This window comes from Notolabrus celidotus, chromosome 9 (genome assembly GCF_009762535.1).
Source record: "Notolabrus celidotus isolate fNotCel1 chromosome 9, fNotCel1.pri, whole genome shotgun sequence".
Taxonomy (NCBI): domain Eukaryota; kingdom Metazoa; phylum Chordata; class Actinopteri; order Labriformes; family Labridae; genus Notolabrus; species Notolabrus celidotus.
The window spans coordinates 6,818,984-6,843,388 of record NC_048280.1 but is presented as its reverse complement, the minus strand read 5'-3'; the positions used below and the strand labels follow the sequence as shown (position 1 = coordinate 6,843,388).

The 24,405-nt window shown below is 39.7% G+C and overlaps 2 protein-coding genes across 3 annotated transcripts in view; one reads left to right on the top strand and one right to left on the bottom strand.

The window, feature by feature from the left end:
* The window catches only part of ksr2 (kinase suppressor of ras 2), a 148,132-nt gene extending 130,811 nt beyond the window's left edge, over positions 1-17,321 (bottom strand). The window contains exons 1-2 of one of the 2 annotated variants that reach the window (XM_034692915.1): positions 16,921-17,292; positions 16,606-16,817 (exon numbers count right to left, since the gene is read on the bottom strand). In XM_034692915.1, the coding sequence (XP_034548806.1) occupies positions 16,606-16,779 (174 nt within the window). In that variant the 5' untranslated portion in view covers positions 16,780-16,817; positions 16,921-17,292. Of the gene's footprint in view, positions 1-16,605 lie in introns of both variants that reach the window. The other variant, XM_034692914.1, reaches the window with a different exon arrangement.
* Positions 17,322-20,870: 3,549 nt separating this feature from the next.
* On the top strand, positions 20,871-24,306 carry rfc5 (replication factor C (activator 1) 5). Its single transcript, XM_034692401.1, has 6 exons — positions 20,871-21,048; positions 21,476-21,540; positions 22,918-23,054; positions 23,168-23,247; positions 23,363-23,436; positions 24,143-24,306. Exons 1-6 carry the CDS (start codon positions 21,011-21,013, stop codon positions 24,304-24,306), a joined length of 558 nt encoding a protein of 185 aa, XP_034548292.1. The 5' UTR covers positions 20,871-21,010.
* Positions 24,307-24,405: the final 99 nt, after the last annotated feature.

Genomic DNA, 24,405 nt, shown 5'->3' with positions numbered 1-24,405 from the left:
CTGATCTACCGTTTCAGGTGATCTGTTAATGTTTGCTAACAGTGGATTTAAAGAGAGCAGGCTCTGCTTGTCAGTCAGAATCCGAGGGTGGACCAAACTCAGTCTTCACTGCTTCCTGCTCCTCAGCAGAGTAAATATTTGGTTCAAAGACCCAACATCTATGTTAAGTGACGATGTAGAGCCTATAAAACAAAGTCTACTATTCTACCATATACATACAATTTATGCTGAAGAGGTAGCTTTCGACTTGGGATAACGAAAGGACTGTTTTAATGTTGAAATACAGACAAAAGCTAACTTAAAGGTGACATATCACACTTTTTTCATCAAAATATATTGTTCTAAGAGGTCCCCAAAACATGTCTTTAAAGTTTATGCTCAAAAAACACTTTGAAATCAGATTTTGGCATGCCTGAAAAACCCTCTTCTTCAGCCCTCCTCAGGACAGTCTGTTTTCTCTCTGACCACGCCCCCTCAGGAAGTGGATGTGGCCTCAGCTGTCCAGCACGTTGATCTAATGTTTACATGTTGGCTGAATATACATGGCTGCTCACAGACCCGCGTTACTTCAACCCTCTGAATTTGATCCAGAATCTGATCCTGACGGAGAGGCGCCTGCAGCAGGACTTTTCTGAAGGATTGGTCACAGGTTTTGTGTTTCTTGTTGTTTTATTTGTCAGTATGTCGACGTGTGTCTTGGTACACAGCTACGAACATGTAGCTATGTGGCTATGCTAACTAGCGCTAGCACTTTTCCATGATAAATAAAAATCATCCACTAGATCTTCAAATCTGCAGACGTGGGGAGTAAAACCGACCTTTGTGTTTATTAAGACAGCCTACAACTAGCATGCCTCCCTCCTAAGCTCCTTGTTAGCACACATGTGTGCAGGGAATGAAAAACGGAGGAAGGATTCAGTATTATTTTATACAGTCTATGGGCTGAACAAGCTGCAAGCTCTGACTCCGTGTGAGACCGGATATTGTTGTGACGTAACAAAAACACTGAAGTCTGAAACGGCTCATTTCAGCACACATTTACAGAAAGGTGGAGAAATCAGAACAGGGGCAGAATGGATTATTTTCATTTTCGGGGGGTTTGTAGACATGCCAGGGAAACATTTTCAGGTAGAGAACCATTAAAAAGTCGATTTTGCATGATATGTCACCTTTAAAAAGCTGTATACTGCCATAGCAAATGATCAGTTTCCTTTCATTATAGGGATCTATCTATCTATCTATCTATCTATCTATCTATCTATCTATCTATCTATCTATCTATCTATCTATCTATCTATCTATTTATTGATAAGAGGGGTTGTATGAGGTAATTGTCAGTAGTAAGGACATTACACACAAGAGATCACAGCTTTGCCCCTTTGTTTAAAAAAAAAACAGGGCTGGGTATCTGTGCAGAATGCAGGCTATAAACTGCTGTATAAGAGGTCAGTTTTACAAATGTATAATTTCTAATGTCACTGCAAGTGTGCGCTATATTTAGAGATGTTTTGGAAATGTACTTCTGTCGTCAGAAAGCCACTTTGTTTGAGCGCTGCGTGGAGACACAACACATAGTGTTCCTCCGCCTGCAGCACACCGATCGGCTGTTTTGATCCATGATGTACGAGTCAACTTGACTTTTGCCCAGCACACTGACACACTGTGAGTTATAAAATGAGTGCATCACAGTTTGACGTTTCTTAAAGCGAACAAATGCAAAACCCAAACAGCTGATTGGTGAGCTGCATGTTTTTTTAACAGCAAAGCGAAGCACTGAAAAATGTCTTAATAGTGAATACACTTACACCAACATTACAACTTGTGATGAACTTTTCCTCCTTTCAAACACACTACACGAAATACAACATGCTGACGATTACTTTTTGAGTAATAAAGAGCATTTAAACCCTCAATCCCCCCCCAACCCGTCATACCTTCATCCTCCACCAACCAGCAGACGTTTCATTCTTATTTAGACAGAAGGTCTTTCAAGTTGGATATCAAATTTGTCCATAAGATAGTGTTGGTTTTTGCATTTCTGACTCATGCTAAACACAACTCAAGGTTACATTTATCCAAAATGCTCAGTTGGACTTTTCAGAATTAGCGCCGTTAGCCTAGCGGTTGAAGCATGCGCCCCATGTACAGAGGCTATAGTCCTTGTTGCAGTACTCGAGATCTGTTAGACCGCTTATCTAAGGTCTCGGTCTCGTCTCGGAATCGAAAGGATTTTTACTCGGACTTGTCTCGGTCTAGGACTCCGTATTTTATATCAAGACCGGACGAGACCACCACTTATGCACTGTGTCCCTGTCGGCCGCCACTTTCTCTGTGCTACGGTGAGTGACACGCCCCCTGCACTCAAGCGTTAATGATCAGAGACCGATGACAGGAGGAGAGACTGTGTGTGCCCATGACCAGAGATGTCAGCTAAGTCGTTTAATTAAGCAATAAACTCTCTCACAGCGTGTCAAAAGAAAGGCAACAAAGGGAAAACCAAACCTTGTTTGTTGCTTTCGATTGGATTTAAAGCAAACTTGAAAAAATTAAAAGAAGTCCTTTATTTTGTTAACTCTCATGGTGATTTTTATTGATATATATGGTCTTGGTCTTGTCTCGGTCTTGCCCTGCCTTGGTCTTGGTCTTGACCAAGCGGCAACCTCCGGTCTCAAACGATGAAGCCCATGCGGAAGTGTTATAAACTGCAATACATCGAGAATCCACTTGAGGCTGGCTGCAGAAACACCGGAAACCACATACACACCCATTCAAAAAAGACGATCTTTACAGCTTTAATAAACATGTTTACAGCCTGGTTCAAAAAACGGCTTGGCTCTAAGTAGCTAATCCCTCTATCGGCACACACTGTACGGGGGGTGAATTTTTTTGTAACGCGACGGTTCAGAAGATATTAAGATTACGAGTTTTTGCCCAAATAAGGACATGACTGACTTGACTCCCGATCGGGAACACATAGCTGTTGGCTAGGAGGCTCAAACTCCGCCCCTTTAGTCACACGCTGCCTGGTTAAATTCCACATTTCCAATATGGCTGCCGCTGTCAATTGGCTTCCAAACAGCTCTCATGAACAGATGGGTGACGTCACGGATACTACGCCCATATTTTATACAATCTACGGTCTTGACTCGGTCTCGATCCCTAAATGTCTTGGTCTTGTCTTGGTCTCAAGGCACTCTGGTCTGGGAAATGTCTTGGTCTCGGTCAATGTGGTCTTGACTACAACACTAGTCGCAGGTTCGAGCCCTAGCCTCACCCATTCGCTGCCACTCTCTGCTCCCCTCATTCCCTGTCTCTCTTCAGCTGTCCAATCAAATAAAGGCAAACATGTCCCAAAAATATAACTTTAAAAAAAAGGAATTAGCTACATTACATGGTAAATTTGACCCAAGTTGATAGCCCAGCTTCTCCGGCTGACGTCCCCCAGGCTTATACACTTAGCCTATCATGGGTCAAGTACAGTAGACTACTTCAGGGCAGGAACTATAGTTAAACATAGTGCCTGCCATAACACCTCGTTGTTTAGCATCAATTGTCATAAAAGTAAATAAATACAGTATAATGCAATGATAGGGACTGAAACATTAATTCATTATTATCAATCACTCACAAACAATATGATTTATACTGCAACCATGACACTTTGACAAGCAATCAGTCCTTCGACTTTTGGGAATGCTTTTAACGTGATGATAATAATTTAGTACTTTAACATTAAATTTTGATTTTGAATGCAAAGCTGTAGCTAATGAAAGCATTCTTTTATACTGTTCAAACTGCTTATATCTTGATTACTCACACCTCTCTGAATGTCACATTCTGCTTTCTTCTTTTTCTGACAGATAATTTCCTTTAACTGTTACAACTTCTGCTTTTTTATTTTGAGCGTGGTTTGAAATATGAGCAGCAAAAGCATGCAGGGTCAAATCCTAAGAGAATGAGGCAGCTTTTTTATTTAATATTATTTTTATACAGACTGAACACTCACTATGTTCAAAAGAAAATGTTTGTTTCACTCTGACCCTATTTGAATCCTACATGACAGCAACACATAACAGGTAAGATTGGTAGTGAATGTATTTGGAGCATGAACAGTCAGTCTGATTGAAGATGATGGAGGAATAATGTCCTGTCAGGCCCACAGTGAGTGACATGATGCTCGAGGACTTCAGTATGATACATTTGAATGGCCTACTTCCAAACAAACACCTACAAAATGACTGCTAGAAATTAGACAGTGCTGGCCTACATCAGTGCAAACCACAGTAGAAAGCAGTGGAGGAGGGACTCGCAAGTCACCTCTGAAAGCAGAAAAGCCTGCAGCAGCTGCCCACGGCTGCTAACGCTCGGCTCGATAAGGCGACTGCTCAGCGCACACACCCACAGAGAAACACACACTTACCCTGGCTAAATGTGTCTGCTTCTTATTCTATATCATATTCTTACATTATATCATACTCTTCTTCTATATTTATTATGTGCCCACAACAAAGAATGAAATAGAAAATATGAAGAAACTGTTCTAATCCAGAAACTGAATGAAGGACGAGTTCAGGGAGAAAGGAACAGAACGAGAAGTTAGTAAATTGGAAGGACTTTCCCTCGGACACTCCTTTTGTCAAAGTTCAAAGTTCTGAAAGCAACAGTCCAAAAGATTTTTAGTAACTGTGAACATATCCTTAACAGCTTTCTATTTTTTATTTTATTTATACTTTTGTCTGTCACATCTTGTATTAGTGGATATGAGAACATTGGTTCATATCCATGCGGTAAGCCTCGGTTTCATTGAATCCCCTTGATAATTACGATGTCCCAGAAGGTCAACTGCACAGACATTTATGATGTAAGAACCTTTTCGCTGAACGCCAAAAAGGTTTCACTAAAAGCAAAACGATTTCATAAACATTTTAACAAAACACTACAATATTTCAGAAATTGATGAAACACTTCAAGAAATACAAAATATATCATAAATTGCTAAAAATGTAATTTTTTTGTTTTCTGAAATATTTCATGCTACATTAAAAAAAAAATGTGTGTTTTGTGAATTGTTTAAGTTTTTTTGTCAAATGTTTTTGTGGTCTTGAAATGTCTGTGCGGTTGACTTTCAGGGCCATGTACCGCAGGAAATCCTTTGTTACAACAATATACCACAAAGAGATCAAACTCAGTATTTTCCATGAGCTCTAGTCACACATATTCAACCCCTTATACCAATCTACAATTGCCTTAGCATCACTCAGCATCTCTACATTGCATGAAAAGTATTCAACCCCAGTGTCTGTTGAATTTCAACACAGGCACACCTCATCCTAGTAAATGATGTTCTGATCTGGTGATCACCAAGTCATTGAAAGTTACAAACCAAAGAACTTCCTGGAGTCCCTGGGCTCCCTTGTCTCGTAGGTTCCTCTGAGTCGCTGCCATTGATGGCCTGATGCTGTTGACATGCCAGACTCCAGCTGCTACAACTACTACTATCTGTCTCACCACTATCTCTCTATCTCTCTCTCCTCATCTCATCTATCCCTCTTTCCAACCCCAACATGGTTGAGGCAGATAGCAGTCTAACATGAGTCTGGTTCTGCCTGAGGTTTCTGCCTGTTAAAGGAAGTTTTCCTTGAAACTATCTGACATAACAGAAATGATCCTGTAGGACTGAGAATTCGTTTTATGAAACCAGAGACAGATTTGAAATTGCTTGGTCTTAAAAACCACCAACCCCCACAAAATCACTTCACTTACACTAGATCACAAACAAACTAGCAAACACATCAGCATTAACAATATAGCAGCTGAACATCAGTACAGCTGTATTCACACAAGAACCAAAACTCCCTAACTTACCCAAAAATGTTCATGTGTTCATGTGCATTATTATTTTTATTATTTTAATTATTATTTTAACCATTATTATTTTTATCATTGCTTTAACATTTATTTATATTATTTAATTCTCTAATTATGTATTTATTAATTCATTTATTTATTTATTTATCTCTTGAATTCATCTGATTTTGTTAATGCTACCTCATTTTTAACTTTTCTTTCCATTATAACTTATTTTAGTAATTTCACTGTATTGATTTTATTTTATTTTTAAGTATTTTATTTATAATCATGTCTTTTATAATTTTACCATTGCTGTTATTTTCTGTCTCTCTGTTATTCTGTGAAGCACTTTGGGGAGGCATGTTCTTATATATGAAAGGTGCAGTCTTTTAAATTTATGGTTTAATTCACTGCTGAAAGCATGTCATCTTATACCCCCTATTATATTTCCACAACTCTATTTAATCAATCATCAATCAATCAATCTTTATTTGTATAGCGCCAAATCACAACAAACGTTATCTCAAGACGCTTTTACAAACATAGGAGGTCTAGACCACTCTATGTCAAATTATGAACAGAGACCCAACTTCAAGACAGGGTAAGACTCAGTCTGACCCCACCTTAATCCATCATGAGCATTGCACATCGCAGTATTTAGCTAGTTACAGTGGTGAGGAAAAACTTCCTTTTAACAGGCAGAAACCTCAGGCAGAACCAGACTTATGTTAGACAGCCATCATGCCTCGACCGAGTTGGGTCTGGAAAGACAGATAGAGGGGAGTAAGAGAGAGAGGTGATAGTGATGAGACGAGTCGTAGAAGCTGTTTAACAGACTTATCCTACTGTTACCATTTCACATCCAACATTAGTCAAGCTTCAACTGACTCAGGTGAAGCTTGTCAATATTGACAACCAAAGCTGCAACCAACAGCACTGTGATACCTCATCTGACACCAGAATCTGTTAAAATCTACAACAAGAGTCAATCTAGAGAGATGCAACCTTTCTGTCACTTCCGAAGAGAGAAAAAAAAGTTTTGTTTTCACAACGGGGAGTAAAGGAAGGTTGAGTATACAACCTAACCTGGTGGATTATGGCGGTTAATAACACCCTGGATATTGAGATGGTCCCAAAGTCTGACAATAAGGAAGGAGAGGAGACTCCCATCCTTATTGTGGAAGGCTTTCTGCTCTACACCTTTGAGCCTTTGATCAACGTGTTTAACCAACGTTACCTTACTTCCATCCCGTACAAAGAATGCAAAAAGAGGCCTTTTTGATGGTCATGTCTGGTCCATGTATTTGAAACACATTGGCGCCGAGAGCTAGTTGGTTCCTGGACGCCTATCAGAAGCCTAACTTGATGAAACACTAGTAAAAGGGAGGTGTTCAGTTGGTAACCCAAGTGATGTTCTGGCTCTCACTGCCCAACTCTCCCTGCGTTTGGGTAATTGGAGACATTAAGAGTCACATGGTAGGTCATGTAACTTGTCATTAGAGCATAAATATTGGGATGAGGGCGTAACAGGTTGGCTTTTTCATTGACGGCTTATCTTTTTCTTTAGAAAAGAAGTACCTTGTACCTTCTTTCCTTATTTCTTTTCAATGGTTGTGATAGGTTGGTACTGTTGTTTTTGATTTCAGTGATATATCGTGAACCCTGACTTTACATCCTGATGCGGGGGGGATGACTAGGGAGGGGGGAGGGTGGGGGGTGTTCAATTATTCCATGACCACTCAATTGAGTATAATATGTGAATAAGAATGTGAGAAAAACAAATAAAGTCTATCAAGAAAAGAAGTACCTTGTGTTTATTTCAAAACTCTCCCCTCCATGAGAGAAATATGGCCAGTGGTCCCCCTGGTAATGTGAACTTCATTGCCCCTGATCTGACACGAGCGCCAACACAAAAATCTGCTCCAGTCAGAGCAGACTCAGCGAGGCAAACTAAACTCTCTTGCTGTGGAGAATACCAGATTGGGCTGAACATACTGTCGCCACTGTGGGCAGGTGCACAAGCATACGCTGCTAGGGCTATAGCAGGCTAACAATACTAAGCCACTCGGTGGAATTTAGCCCTGTTTTAACACCTCCTTAGCTTTACCGTCTGTCTCCGGGCTTGTTGGGGCGACTAGACATGCAGAAACTCTCATATGGTGCTACTTCTTCTTTTTCACTGCTCAGAATCATGAGCAGGAGAAATAAATGCTAGGTGGAAAAGAAGTTAGGCTTATCCCATGTCAGCAATTGCATGGATCTTAAAGGAATAAAAGTTGAAGGCAGAAAAATACATAAAGGAAATGTGATAAATAGTCCAGAATTTGCATTTGCACATTGTTTTGGGATCTTCTGGTCGATTTAAGAGCTCTGGTTGAACTTTCCTGTTGCAATTTTACCGACAGGAGTTTTGAAGAATCTATAAATCTCTTTGCATCAATTTTAGTGTCATCGAACAATCAAAGTAGTGCACTGCCATAAGGCTGGGGAATGCACAAGACCTGTGCTTCCCCCTCATGACATCATCAGACTTCAGTTTCAAACTTTCTCCAACGGAAATTATAAAGTTATTTTACAGTTAGTTCACAGCAAGTTACAACTGAATGTCCTGAAGGCTAGCCTGTTACTTTACTGTTTTGGCTAGCTCTCATTGCTATCATCGTTGTGTTTAAATTAGCAAAAGTTGTAAAAAAAACTAGCTTTAAACTGAATGCTCAGCACCAGACAACAAACAAACACAGTTAGCAACTAGCTTGGGGGCATATCTGAGAATTGGGCAGCTACAGAGTCAGATATTTCAGTCAGAAGATGGAGGAGACCAAAACAGAGCACAAAGTAGAGAAACCTCTTTATATTCTAATACATGTTACATGATGGAAAGACGATGACCGAGTTTTTTATTGATCCGTTAGTCAGAGAAAACCGGAGCTTCAAATTCAATTTAGCAGCTTAACCCTGTCTGTTTGCTGTCAATCTGTTAGCAGGCAGCTCTTCCCCTTTTGGGAAATGTTCCCTTCTTTCTCAGGTAATAAACTGACTATGGGTAAACCCAGCTTCATTGTCATTCGGTAGCACACTGGTGACATAGTGGCGAGAAGTTTTAACATCTTTTACAAATTCTCTCCGGCATTACTTGATACAGATGTGTCAGCGATGTGATAACTTTTAACGCATTACATTGAAGAAAACAAATTAACAGAAGATAAAGGTTTTTATAATCATTTCTTAAATTAACATCCTCTCTAAAAGTTGATGGATTGGGGCGTTGGTGGCCTAGCGGTCTAAGCGCCCCACATACAGAGGCTACAGTCCTCATCGCAGGGGTCACCGGTTCGATTCCCGGCCGGTCGTCTATTTCCTGCATGTCTTCCCCCGCTCTCTCAGTCCCTCCAGGATTTCGCGGGATTTTTTTGTGATTGTTGCGGCCCAAAAAGCCTGAATTTGCGACAGCTTTTTGAAAAAAGTGCGGTGAAAGTTGCGGTTTTTTTTTTTTGCTTTTTTCCCCCCCAATAATATCTCAGGGGCAAGTAAATACACTAAATTATAGTTGTTTTCAGAAATCATTCTTGATGTGGCCACTGACTAGATTTTGATTCTCTTGATTCACAGAAAAATGCCATGAAAGGACTGTATTGCACATTTACGACGGTCCCTGAATGCACCTCGCTGCAACTGATGCACAGTCAGTTCACGGCACTCTGAAATGAATCTGCATCTTTGATGACAGGAGTTGATCAAAACTTACTAAATGTGTCTGATGTATCACCAAACTGGATTAAATCAAGCTGTAGATGCAGAGCTTTTTACGGTAACCACGGCAACAACGTCAAACATCAAATAGTAAACAGACGTCCCCAGGTTGTGTCTTTGTCACTAACACACACCGGGGGTAAAAATCATCAATGAAGATGAGACAGATGCATGGAGGTGAGGAGAGCTGGTTCATAAAGCACACCTGCTGCAGGTAGAGACCAAGCTAACACTGAGCCCCTCAATCTATAAATAATAACGTTGTCATGGTCACTTGTCCTGCCTGCTGTCCCCTCTTTTCACCCGTTCTCTGTGCGTGTTTTGTTGCTGAAAAGTGCCGATCAAGTGAGGACTTACGTTTATGTTCCAAGGAAGTCAAATTGATGACAAAACCGATGACGTGCAGGGGCTGAGATTGAGGTAATTGGTCAAATTTGCGGGAAAGTTGCAGTGATTGTAAAAAATTGCAGGGCCGCGAAAAAATCGTGCTGATTGGTTGAATTTGCGTTGATAGTTGCGATCGCGAAATCGCAACTTCCTGGAGGGACTGCTCTCTGCTCCCCACATTTCCTGCCTCTCTTCAACTGTCCTATCAAATAAAGGCAAAAAGGCCAAAAATATAACTTTAAAAAAAAAGTGATGGATTAATCAACAATGTAACACAAGATATTTAATTCAAAGCAGCTGTGGGGAACTATGTTTGTGAGGGTTTTGGCGCCCCCATGTGGACAAAGTGTGAAGTCAGATTTAGAGCGCACTGGTCATGGGATCAATACCAAGCGCCCAGGCACTATTTGGTGCATGTCAACCCCCACTCTCGACCCATAATTCTCTCTCTCTCAAGCTGTCAAGACGGCACTAAAAAACAGTCGTAAACAAACCACTGAAGGCCTCATTATGCAGCAGTGGTTGACGTCTGTTGTGGTGTAAAGATACGGTCATGTTTAGATATCTCACTCCAGCTCTCTGTTTTGATTCTTGTGCCTTCAGAGAGATACTATCTCAAAGTTTACAGCCTTTTTCTTCCATTTGTACAAAATCAGGGAGGCATATTGTTTGACACAGACAAGCAGAGACTCCAGCATCCTTCAAGTGCGGCCATTCGCAATATCAGTAAGTACTTGTGTCTTTGGATGTGCTTGGACAACGGTTTGAGTGACCTAGTTTCTGTCAAGCCCAATGAACCCACTGACCCTCAGAGCAACAGAGCTCAAACCATCTTTGATCCTCTGACTCTGAAAGTAAAATATCCCAGCTCACCTCTGAAACAGAAATAAGGCTAATGCTACACTGCCAAATAAACAACAAAAAGCCTTTTCCCTTCTTATAAACTTGAATATAATGAAATCCCAACACTTCTTTCGGGCTGCTCTCTTTTTGCTGTGACATGAAATGAATAATTGGATGCCATGTCAGGCTCTAACCTGTGTCTGTATCCCTCTGAAAGCCTCACAAAAACAGATCCTTCATCGTGTGCATCGGTCAGTCTAGTGTATCCAAGGGATACCGCTGACAATGCGTAATCATATTAATGGAAACGAGTATTAACACTTCATCCAGGTAATGATATGGGCTGCTATTCTTGGTGCAGCTTTTGGCTACAGCAAGGTCAGTGCTCAACAGCTCTAACAAATTGTGTCTCAGACTCAATCTGGGTCCTTCAGGTTAATAATAGAGATGGAAAACAGGGATGTCGTAGAGGAATCTCCCATACACACAACGCTCATTATAGATCGGGTTAATGAGAGAGGCTTATACGGCTGATGTCACTGTGATCCTGATCAAAACCCCTAGTGGACCACTCATTTGTCGTTGAGGCAACAAGATGCCCGACATCATGAAAGGCTCTGCAACTCAGAGGATTTATGTAAGATTAGACAGAACTCACATGAAATTGTGTTGATCCACTTGTGAATGAACTGTTGAGCATTTCTTTTTATTGAGCACTACATGATTCTTGAAAAAATATTGCAATCAGACCAAGTTCTAGCCACACAAGCCGTCTCTGGCTTGAGATATGAGATTTGTTTGACTGTAGCCTAAATTTGACCACAAAAGCAAAATGGTGGCCCACAACTACAATATATCTCACTTTGACCTAAATTCAGGCTGGTGTTTTTATTATTTTGTCAGGTGTGCACACACTTCACAAAAATGTGCCAAATAGCAGTATTACCCAAGCATTGTGAATATTCTATTATATATTTTTTTGAATTGTTTCTTTCTTTTCCAAAGCTCTCAAATCAGTATGAAATGCAAAACCTTCTGCACAAATATACAACTACACCGGCTACAGTTTTAGTCTCGGTCACATGGCTCACTCTTACTATTTCATTTCAAAGCTTTATTATGTCTGCAACAAATCAGATTCATCAATATGGACAACATCCCAGTCATAAAGAGAGAACGATGGAGATCAACCGCATAGATAAAAAAATTAACAATCTCCTTTTTGCATGTGTTTAAATATGCAGCACAAAATAATTCACATTGGTTTCGCACATCCCATTACAGAAATATTTCAAACTACATTTCCCGTGTGCTACAAATATGTAATCACAACTGTATAAACTGTATCAAATCATGGACAGCTACTCAGAGTGAAGCTAAAACCTTTAGAGCTCCCCCTGGTGGCTGGCTGCAGTAAAGGTAAAGCCTGCCTCCTCCATCCTAACAGATGGGACATGGCTCAGTCTAGAAATGCATACAGACTACATTCATATGATGATAGCAGAGGCTGCTACTGTAGGGGGACTATCAATCACTCAAAGCTGACTGTGTCACCAGGAGCAATTTGGGACAACCATGAGCACCTGCTTCAAATCAACACAAGAATCTGTTCTGCTGTGGACTGTACCGACATCAGGGATCCCTGACATTTTATCTGTAAGTTAAATGTGTGTTTTGGTTAAAAGAAAGGATTATGATGTCAGCCCTGTTATCTGAGCACCAGCCCAATATGTTAGCGTCCATCAAGAAGGTATTTTGTCTTCAATTCCCCTAATGTGAGGAGATGGAGGTGTGTGGTCCTAACAGTTAATGTTTTTTTACTGTGAGGGATGTAATGCAAGTTTGGATGCAAAGGGGGGTAACACTGAGCTGCAAAGGGAGATGGAGATGTGATATTTGATGGACTGAACAACATTTTCATATTCTTCAAATTACCATGTGCCATCAAAAAAGGCCCACAAACTGTATTCTCATTTACCCAGTTCCAGGTGCAGAACACAATAATTACAAGCAGAATGGCACCAATAAACACACTTCAGAGACAATAAAGCTACTAGCTGGTGACTGTATAGGAGAAGATAGTATAGTTAAAGAAGACCAAAACTGAGCTTTTCGAAAGTCGACTTTGGACCTAAATTTGTGAAAAGGCCTTAGTCATGATTTGAAATGATAGTCAGGTCCATCTTTGTCAACTGGATGAGCAATTATGCAACTTTATGTTATCACCATTGAGGAAAAAAGTGTGTTAAACTTAAGATTAAGAGTTTGTAACTGTATATGAAACAGAAAACTTTAACCCTAATGTCTCTACACCTCTACATCCTCGACATTTTATTATTATATTCATCTTCTAAATATGCACTCTGGCTTAGGCTAATTTAACTTATTTCATGTCTTTAAAAGTACGTCTCTACCTTTCTTTGTACAGATAGTATTTATTTATTTTTTTAGAATTTTCAGATTTGTGTCTAGGTTTATATATTTATTGTCCTTACTGTCTTGTTGTGTTCTTCATGTCTTGTTGTAAAGTATCAGTGTTCCATTCACCACGTCAAATTCCCTGTGTGTGTGGGCTCACTTGGCAATAAAGCTTTCTTGAATCTTAAATCTTGAATCTTGAATGTTGAATCAGTGCCTCCCTTCTTTTGGTCCTTGAGGTCTCCACATAGGAGAGTGAGTCCCCCACCTGAGAACCCTCACAGACAAAACTGATGCTCTGCCTTCAAAAATAATCATCAATCTTAATGTTTTTCAACAAAAGAAGTGAAGAAAAATGTATTTCTATGCTGTTTTATCTGCAGACAGACGTTTTATCTATCCTGCAACTGTGCTTTTATGGCTTTGTTAAAATGTGCATATCTAATTCAGACAAAGCCTCCTGCCAGACCCCAGGTTTGGAGCCAATGCTCTATATGACCTACAAAGGTAAAACAGACTATCAATGGCACCACTGACTATTTCTATAGGTTATTTTTAATCCCTATTACCACTGTGTCAGATTCAGACACAGCGATATACAGCTTACTGACCAAAAGAGCCTGCTAACATTTTCCTCTGCAACATTTCAAAGTAAAAATGAAGGAAGAGGATATTTTTCTTTAGAGAATACTCAAACAAATTAACATTAGATGAAGGTTTGTCATTGCTACTTTGGATGCAACTGAGCCATCCAGACATTCTTACATGTTATCAATCATGGTTTGTAGTTAAGCAGCAAACAAGAGAAGTAACTTTTCAGCACATAACTTAAAGTTCACTCAGCAAGATATAACTTCAGAAGGACTTCATGGTTAACACCTTGAGAGAGTTGATACATTTCATCAACTGTAACTCACTCTGTTAAGCGCCATGCAGGGGGGCCACTGGTGTGCTGCAGCAGAGCACACCATCACTCTGTAGAACAACACAGGCCACACAAGGTGAAGCTGGCTCTGCCACTATCATGCTGTATAACAAAGACTCCACTATCCCCCATGTCTCATATTTCCTGCTGTCAGTTCAGTGGAACGTAGACAAGCTGGTTAATAACTTATGAATGTTTGGGGACCTGTTTTGTCTGCACTCTTGCAGCTGTCTTCTTCTGTGGTGCTGGCACACTTCTAACTTGAACTGCTGCCCTCTGCAGGCACCACATGTTCCTCACATCAGCACTCATGCTCGTGGCCTGCAAGTCTGACTGATCAAGAGATGCAAACAATACTAACAAATGAGTTACTCAACAACACAGAGTCCCTTCCTTGTTGTCGCTGCAAAATAGTAATACTGTGGGGATAACATCTTTAACGTGCAGCAACAATGTTTTTGATGCAACAATTTCTGTAACTTCTGGCATTGCTGTCCAGGAAGACTGAAATGAAATGTTAATTGAGGATGGGATAAAATAAAACAACCTCATATTTTACTCCTAAAAAAAGTCACCACCCTACATTAAGACAAAAAAAAGAAAGAAAGTTGTGACTTCTTGTCCCTGTTCTGACCCCCTTTTACTCCCAAAAGTCCCTCAGCCATGGCGCAGTGATCAGATATATCTGAGTTTTTATGCTTTAAGATTTCTGATGAGTATTTAATATATTTACTTTTACTTTGGAAAAAAAATAAGAGAAAAATTCTACAACAAATGAAGACACATCCATCCTATTCTCCTTCCATCTGCACATTAGATGTCTAAATCATAAAAAAAAAAATCATCCAATCTCAGGTGTCTTAAAGCAGGGGTTTGCAAAATGTGGGTCGGGACCACCTGGGGGGTCGCGAGACACAAATGGGGGGTCGTGAGATGTCTTGCAGGATATCCATTTTTTTCTAATGATCTAAAAATAGTACATTTAACCCATTATAGTAAAAAATATGGACAAAAATAGTAGTTAAACTTGTAATAAAACCATGAAAATGGAAAGTGTAATGAGTTTTCTGCCTTTCTTGTTGCCAGATTACTCCTAAGTTTAGGTTTAGTGATTTATCAACATCAGTAGCAGTAGGTTCATTCACAACGGCACAGGAAACACAGACACATGTTCATATAGGTTGGTTAATTTTCTGCAGACTAGCTAAATTAAGCCACATTAAATCACTATGAGAGAAAGTGGGGGTCACGAGTCTTTGGCATCTATATTTTGGGGGTTGTGGGCTGAAAAGTTTGGGAACCCCTGTCTTAAAGGTCCTGTCATGAAGTTCATGCTATTTAAAGCTCGATTTAAAACTTGATTTAAATGGGGAACTGGACCAAGTTAATTTGTCTTAGTTAAAAAAATCTAATGATAAAAAGTCCAGGGCCCATACTGCCTTGTGATGCATTCAGGGAACATAATGAACATGTATCATCAGGCTACTTAAACTTAACTTCATAACTCAGACACAAAATATATCACTACATGTGTGTTGAACCTATAATATGTAGCCCTATGGGGTTTGGTTAATGTGTGGCACTTTACTTTATGGCATTTTTATGTAACATCTCAATAACCTCTCTCCTGGGACTTGATGTGTGTTGATGGTACACAGAGACCCTCTGTGGTGAGTTTATGGCCCCCTTTATCTCACTTAATGATATTTGTTTTAATCTCATGAGACATCACTAAACATTCTCTCAGGCCTTTAATGCTGTGCCCTGTCTGTCTTCCTCTTTAGTGAGTTTTCAGTGACCTTATCGCACTTTATGTCTGTAACAGCCTCTCACTGGTCTGAGGGGGGGGGGGTACTGGACTGGTTTAAGTGGTCTCAAAACGGACAGTCTGGTATCTCGAACACAACACAGGGATATTATGAGGCATTACGTAACGCAATTTACGGAATACCCCACGGGCTAATTAAAAGGATAACGATATTTGGTAACAATTTCAGTCATCTGCTCGCCTTGCATAACAGCAGGGCCTGGGTGCGCTGCGAGGACAGATGCGCAGGCTGCCGTATTGGTAATGGATTGTAAACACGGGCTGCCTATAGGCCTCGGCTGCCTCAGATATTATTCTGATGGAAAAGAGCCACCTTCTTTCCCCGCCACCTGCAGAATGCGCAAGTCTCTAACAGCCCACTGCAGCCCCGTGGATTCCTGATTTATTGCACTGCACAAAACAGATAGCAGTGGGCTTTAGCTGGGATCCATGCATATTAATGCAATGGAAAAACAGACGTGAGAAAAAGCAGTTTGTCATGGAAAAGGCGCTGGAAAATATGCATAGTGGCCTAGAAATAAATAAGAGACGGTGACAGCCCAAGTATTGATTCAGATGGAGATGCACAGCAGATATTTAGTGATTCCGCTCAATCGGTGCTTACCTCCAGCGTTCGCATCTCTTTCTGTGTCAAGTCGTTGGATGTGGCACATTTGGTCCGTAAACCCTCCAAACTAGAAATGCTTATGTCTATCATATTTTGCACCAACTCGCACTGCTGCAAGGCTTTCTGCAAACTAAGATGCTGCTCCTCGCTTTTTGTCATCTCCTCGTTCATAGTTTGGCGAGCAGTGGTCGTTATTATCCTCCGGTGCACTTTGATAAAAAAAATAAAAATAAAAAAAAATAAAATTAGAAAAAAAAACCAAGAAGTAGAATTCAGAAAGGAAACGTGGAGAAGCCCACGGAGCAGAGCCACCTGCAAAACGCCATGAAACGAGATGCTGCTGTAGGTTTACAGACGCTGTTTGAGCCGTGAGAGAGTCGACTCCATTGCAACAACAGTCCTCGTAGTTCCTGCTGTTTCATCAGGGTGTCTCTGCTTGGAGGCTAAATCAAACACAATGTGGAGAAACCGAGCGGGACTACGCGGTTTGCCACAGCATCCATTGGGTGCCCCTTCCTTTCAAATGGGTGGTTTTGAAAATAAAAAGCTGCTCAGCGCGTCAAAAGCAGACGCTTCAGGAGGGGACGCGTGCTGCTTTTTACAGGTGCTGATGTGTGGATTGGATGCAGGTACTCCCTGTCTCCCTTGGCAGCAGCTGCATCCCGGTTCGCTCCCACCACCACACCGACATGTTTCCTGTCAATCAAACCCACAGCAACAGCAACAGCATCGCATCGCCCAAGCACCGCCGTGAGGGGCCGATCTCGCGAGATTAGCGAGAAGTGCAGTGGGCTCGATGCTTCAGTCCGTCCAGGCCTGTTTAAGAAAAGATACAAACTACCACTTTTTACATTTATGGAGGACTGATGATGATGTCTGTATGTTTTTCATATTTAATCACAGAAAAATATGCAGCTTATTCCTGTTCCCACACACAGAAAGGCTACACACACACCTGACATAGGATACACTATTTACTATGAGGTTTCTTTTTCCATGTTTTTACTGTAAATCCAGACTTTTCGTTCTTTCTTCTTTCTTTCTTCTTCTTTCTTTCTTTCTTTCTTTCTTTCTCTCTTTCTTTCTTTCTTCCTCATTTCTGTCTTCTTTGTTTCTGTCTTTCTCTCTTTCTTCCTTCCTTTCTGTCTTTCCTTCCTTTCTGTTTTGTTCTTTCTCTCTTTCTTCCTTCTTTTGTCCTTCCTTCATTTCTGTTTATTTCTTTCTCTCTTTCTTCCTTCCTTCCTTTCTGTCTTTCTTTCTTCCTTCCTTCATTCCTTCCATCCTTTCTTTATTTCATCCTTTCTGTCTTTCTTTTTTTTTCTGTCTGTCTTTCTATCCTTTCTTTCTCTCTTTCTTCCTTCCTTTCTGTCTTTCCTTCTGCTTCTTTTTTTCTCCCTTTCTTCCTTCCTTCCTTTCTGTCTTTTTTCCTATCTTTCTTTCGTTCTTTCTTCCTTCCTTCCTTCCTTCCTTCTTTCTTTCCAGCATTTATTTATTCCCTCCTTTCAGTCTTTCTTTTTTCTTTCTTTTTGTCTATCTTTCCTTCCTTACTTTCTGTCTTTCTTTCTTTCTTCCGTTATTTCTTCCTTCCTTTCTGTCTTTCCTTTCTTACTTTCTTTCTTTCTTTCTTTCTGTCTTTCTTTCTTTCATCCTTCCTTCCTTTCTTTCTTTCCTTATTTCTTCCTTCGTTTCTGTCTTTCCTTCATTGTGTCAAGACACTTATATGAAAGGAAACTATTGCATAAATTGTCACATATTGAGTGTAAATGTTAAACCAAATCCAGTTCAATCATCTCTTAAACATTTCATAACAGCTCACATCACACTTTGTGTAATATGTGTAGTCTTTGGTAAATGAGGTTGTGACTTTTGTGAAGACACTTATGACTAATACATCTATAATAGATGGAAAAAAGGACTCTGCAAATGCATTTTTACTATTTCATAAAAATGCTATAAAAAACAAAGTCAGGAGCAAACGATGTGAAGATGATAAAATAATCTTATAGACTACAGCAGGGGTTCCCAAAGTGTGGGTCAGGGAGGTCGGGATACACAAATCAGGGGTAGTGAGATGTCTTCCAGAATCTTCTTTAAGTTATCTAAAAATAGTAAATTTTACCCATTATACTAAAAAAATATCAACAACAGTAGCTAAACTTGAAATAAAACCTCTAAAACAAAACATGTAATGAGTTTTCTGCCTTTCTTTTTGTCAGATGACTCCTAAGTTTAGGCTTAGTGAACAGTTAACTATCAAAAGAATCAGTAGCAGTAGGTAGGCTAATTTTCTGCAGACCAGCTAAATGAAGCCACATTAGATCATTTTGAGGTACAGGGGGGGCCGCAAGGCTTTGGCACCTATATTTTGGGGGATGTGGGCTGAAAAGAAACAATCTTTGATAATATGTTATTAAAACGTTTTATAGGCTTGACTTAATGGCTGAATGTGACTATTTGCTCTTTATGAAAAGGGGGGGGTGCAGGGATCCTAGCAGAGGGGGGTCTGGACTGTACACAGTAATGTCATCTGTCATGAGGCTGGAGGTTTAAAGTGTTGGGAATTTTCTGTAATATGATCTCTGTTTTACCTGCAAAGACTTCAGTCTGCTTATACTGCCTAGCTCAGAGGTGTCAAACGTGTGGCCCACGGGCCACAACTGGCCTGCCAGAGGTTCCAACCGGGCCGCTGAAAGACTTTGCAAAGTGACAAAATTACAGAGAAGACATTGACTGCAATTTTTCCAATAAAAGTAACTACTATTTCAAATTTGTCCTCTGGGGGGTCACATAAAATCATAGTGCTGACGGAGCACACCTGAACGCTGCTCCGGGACTTTTTTTCTCAAAGTGAGAAAATAGATAACTTGCTGTTTGCATAATCCCATTGAGATTCATAAAGACTTTTTAGAGCACTATAAGATGATCCACTAACTACTAACACTAGCACTACACCCCTGCATACAACACTGTTCAGCAAGCAAACTGTTCATGCTGGAGCTGAGGGGTCCAAATTACTCAACTTTACCTTCTTCATTATTAAAATCTCTGTTCTTTTGCTGTAAACATTTCACTCTGTATCAGGTGAATGGGTAACCTGTGTGTTTGGTGTGTTTGCAGCAGGTTTGGCAAAAAATCAAAACAGCCATTGACCAATAGAAAGTTAGTGTTGTATATCTCTTCATATTGAGGATGTGGTTTGCACTCAGGGCTGCAGGATATGAGAAAAAGAGAAACTTTGTGCAGCTTGACAATGAAATGACAATATTTGTGCAACATGTCCCGACTGAATGTAATATAAATCTGAAAAAGATGTGTTTTTTCACTACTCAATTTACACCAATTAATTTGGGGGTTGCTGATAGCTTCACCAGACTGCATTAAAAATCACGCATGGACATTATATGATAATAATAATACCTTTGTTTATATGGTGTTTGGTGTGTTCGCAGCAGGTTTGGCAAAAATCCAAACAGCTTTTTTTGTTCAAAGATAGTTCATTATATGTGAACATTTTCAGAATGTACTTTTTTGCACAAAAACAAAGGGAAAAATTTTGAGTTGTCGTTATTTATAGGTTTTTATGTTATGATTTTACTTGTCCGGCCTACTTCAGATCAACTTGGGCTGCATGTGGCCCCTGAACTGAAATGAGTTTGACGCCCCTGGCCTAGCTGATGTGATTTGTTTGGCAGAGGGAGATAAAACAGCACATTTATCTGACTCCTGTGTTTATCATTTGGATATTTTTTAAAGAATTATACAAAATACATTTGTTTCCGGATTGTATAACTATTTCCAAGTATACAAGATAGCTTGTCACAAAATGTGTTTAATGTCTTATTTTTCATCCTTTAAGTTTATTTACATACCCATATCATTTTTATTTATTGCTTAATTTGTCATTACCAACCATAATCACACCATGTCAACCTGTCACTACTGAATTTTTTTTAATACTGCCTGTAATTACTTCTATTTATTTAAATTCCATTTGTAACATTGTATATATCTAAATTGTATTCTAGCTTTATTTATCTATTTTTATTTTTACTTATTTTATTTTATTTTATTTTTATCTTTACTTATTGAAACTTCTTTCTTGATTGTACTTATGTCTGGGTTGCTGTAACAACTGAATTCCTCCCCCCCGGGGGATCAATAGGAATATCTTATCTCATCTTGTCATGGCGCACACTTTTTACAGTGGCCTCTCATGTCACCGAGACCCCGCCCACATGTCCCGTCAAAAGCGATCCGATTGGTTGTACGCTATGACGTAGGCGTACGTTTTGTTGTGGAGCGCGGCAAACGGGACCACAGGCTGAGAACGCAGAGTGGAAGAGCAGAAAACTATAAAAGTGTTAAACGCAACTTGGAGCTAGATTCAAAGTTAAAGGGACAAATGGCTGCAACAAGTAAAGCGGCTAGAAATCTACCATGGTGAGTTTGAAAGTTGCTGTTTGGCTCAGAGAGCTTAAACTGTCAGTGCTAGCTAGCTAACATGCCCACTGTTGACTGTAGCTAGCAGCTAGCATCACCATGTAGACATCTGTCATCTCTGCTAGCTCGTGTGGAAGCTGCAGGGCACATCATCCTCACATAGAAAATCAATTTAAGCATCTAGTGTTGTCTTTTGCAACTCGGATAGACCTGCTTGATGCATATGCAGCAGCGTCTGAAGTGACATGACAGTAGAGTTTATATTAAGTTGTAAAGAACAATATCGATGTCTGTGTAAAGAAAACAGTCTAAATCTTAACAGTTTTACCTCCAATGCTGCATGCATAACTCACACAGTAAATAAAAGATTGTATTTACATTTAAAGACTGGTATTGGTGTATGATCTGTGTGTGTTTTGTCTTCCAGGGTTGAAAAATACAGACCACAGAAACTTGATGATCTAATCTCACACAAAGATATTCTGAGCACCAGTAAGTATCTGTATCTATTGGAAATAAATGCCTCATCTACATTCATAAAGCCTCAGCATGTAAAGGTTCTTCTGTAATACTTGTTTCTAATAATGGATGATGAATCTAAAGCTCAAAATGTTTACATGTTTGGATTGACCAATAGAAAGTTAGTGTTGTATATCTCTTCATCTTGAGGATGTGGTTTGCACTTAGTTCTGCACAATATGAGAAAAAGTCAAGTCAAGTCAAACTATATTGTCATTCATCTGGATAGCTTGTGTACAGCTGAATGTGATTGCATTTCTCACATGGCAGGTGCAAAGCAGTGCAAATGCAAATAAAACGACAGACAAACAATACACGGAACAACAAAGACAGAATACAAAAACAAGACGAAACATCAACAACATGAGGACAGACTCAAAAAGAGCTGACTATGTGAGTTAAACTAAAACTAAACTAAGTATGGATAATGGAGTGAATAGATAAATAAATAACACAGTAAGTGAGGTAGAGCAGGATGCAAATGTTGCAATATAAAGAGAAACTTTGTGCAGCTTGACAATGAAATGACAATATTTGTGCAACATGTCCTGACTGAATCTAATATTAATCTGAAAATGATGTGTTTTTTCACCACTCAATTTACACCAATTAATTTGGGGGTTGCTGATAGCTTCATCAGACTGCATTGAAGTCACGCATGGACATTATATGATAATAATAATAATAATAATAATACCTTTGTTTATATGGCACCTTTTAGAAACCATGGTTTACAAAGTGCTTGACAAGCACCAGGGCACATAAAAACAAACACAAAGAGAACTCAACAACAGAGAGAGATTAAACAAAAATTAAAGTCAGACATCAAAAAAACAAACACAAAAGACCCAAACAACAATTTGACCTGACGTCACAAGCAACACGATAACCTGATGATATGTACTGACACCAGAGGGACCAATAAAGTAAGACAGTTAAAAAATACAAAAGGAAGAAACAATAAAAAGGGGCTACAAGCAGACAAAAGGAATAAAGCACCAAAACAGGGGTACAAGCAATACAGAGTTAAAATCATCAATATAGATAAAACATTTAGGGAGTAAAGAGATGTAAGAAATTAAAGAACAAATTAAAGTTTTAGTTTTCACTGCAATGACTCCAGATCTGATCACAGCAGATTTAACAGATGCACATTATAAGTGTCTCATTAAACCTATGTTCTCTTTCTGAGCTGTCTGTCAGTGTTGCAGACTCCTTGGTCTTTGTAACATCTCTATTATAAATTACATTCATAATTAAAGGAAGAAATGCCACAGCTTTAAAAAAAATATATCTCTCATAGTCTAAATCAATGTTATCATGTATGTGTTTTGTTTTTCTTGTTTTCAGTCCAGAGGTTCATCAGCGAGGACAAGCTCCCCCATCTCTTGTTCTACGGCCCCCCTGGAACAGGAAAGACCTCCACCATCCTGGCCTGTGCCAGACAGCTGTACAAGGACAAAGAGTTCAACTCCATGGTGTTGGAGGTACGCTGGGACTTCTCATATTTTGAGTTATTTAGATGTGAGAGATTCTTTTTGGACCTTGTATTTTCAAATGAGTCGATGTATTTCAATATGTGATCAACTTTGTTTTCCAGCTAAATGCATCAGACGATAGAGGTATTGATGTTGTTCGGGGTCCAGTACTGAGTTTTGCCAGCACCAGAACAATCTTCAAGTAAGTCTGAAGACATCACATCACCTTCTTTTCAGGGATAACTTTCCTCTCTAACACACCCACAAAGGGACGTATGTAAACTTCTACCTCTGTGCCCGTTCCTCTTGTCCTCCAGGAAGGGCTTCAAGTTGGTGATACTGGACGAGGCCGATGCCATGACCCAGGACGCCCAGAATGCATTGCGGCGAGGTAAGCCATCTGTTCGGCCGGGCCTCGCCCAGTGTGAGCATCACGCCTCACTGAGCAGACACACACCCTGGCTGCTGGTGAATTACAGGGAATCTGCTCGTTTACCCTGATATTGGTTTTTAAAAACAGTACATATGGGAGGATTGCATGTTGAATTTGACTTGGAAGGACTTATTAGACTTATTATCAGACTTATTAGCTTTAAATAACATTTTGCCTTTGTGGGATATTTCTTTTATCATATGTTTGTTTGATCTCAGAGTGTAGGTTTAGATGCTCAGTGCAGCTTTGCATTTTTATGTGAAATCACAGGTAGAAAAAAATTGCTCATGCTTTAAACAAGTGGAGATCTGTTTACAGATTCAGAGAAAAATACATAATTACTCCAAAAATGGAAGTGTAACTTTTAGAACTCATCAAAGAAATGGTTTTCTAAATGATTTTATTTAATATGAATGTTTCTTTCAGATTTTCCTGGATTTTTCGGACACATTCCAAACTTTATTGAGCTTGAGTTGACATTTTTAATGATCCCAATATCTGATCAGATGTCTTTGCATTCTATGTAAAAATATTGACACCTAGCCTTCATAGCAGTTGCATATTTTGTTTTCATGTTGTATCTTTGAAGCATTCTCAGTGTCACTGCTTTCTTACCTGTGTTTTTCTCTGTTATCTCCCCTCTCTGTCTCTGTCTCTGTCTCAGTGATCGAGAAGTACACAGAAAACACCCGGTTCTGTCTCATCTGTAACTACCTCTCCAAGATCATCCCAGCCCTGCAGTCTCGCTGCACCAGGTTTCGCTTCGGCCCGCTGTCCCCAGACCAGATGGTCCCTCGCCTGGAGTATGTGATCCAGCAGGAGAAGTAGGTGTTTGGCTTCATTCTTTCATTCAGTGTGAAATCAATGAGGATACTTCACGTCAGGTGTTTTAAACTTTCATTGATCCGACTTTTCGTCTAAAGAGTG

What these genes read in the sequence shown, in the direction of transcription:
- rfc5 (XM_034692401.1), top strand. Translation starts at nt 21,011, where the DNA reads ATGGCTGCAACAAGTAAAGCGGCTAGAAATCTACCATG. An exon ending in GCGGCTAGAAATCTACCATG is followed by an intron (nt 21,049 to 21,475) that starts GTGAGTTTGAAA and finishes TTTGTCTTCCAG; the next exon opens with GGTTGAAAAATACAGACCAC. An exon ending in TCAACTCCATGGTGTTGGAG is followed by an intron (nt 23,055 to 23,167) that starts GTACGCTGGGAC and finishes TTTGTTTTCCAG; the next exon opens with CTAAATGCATCAGACGATAG.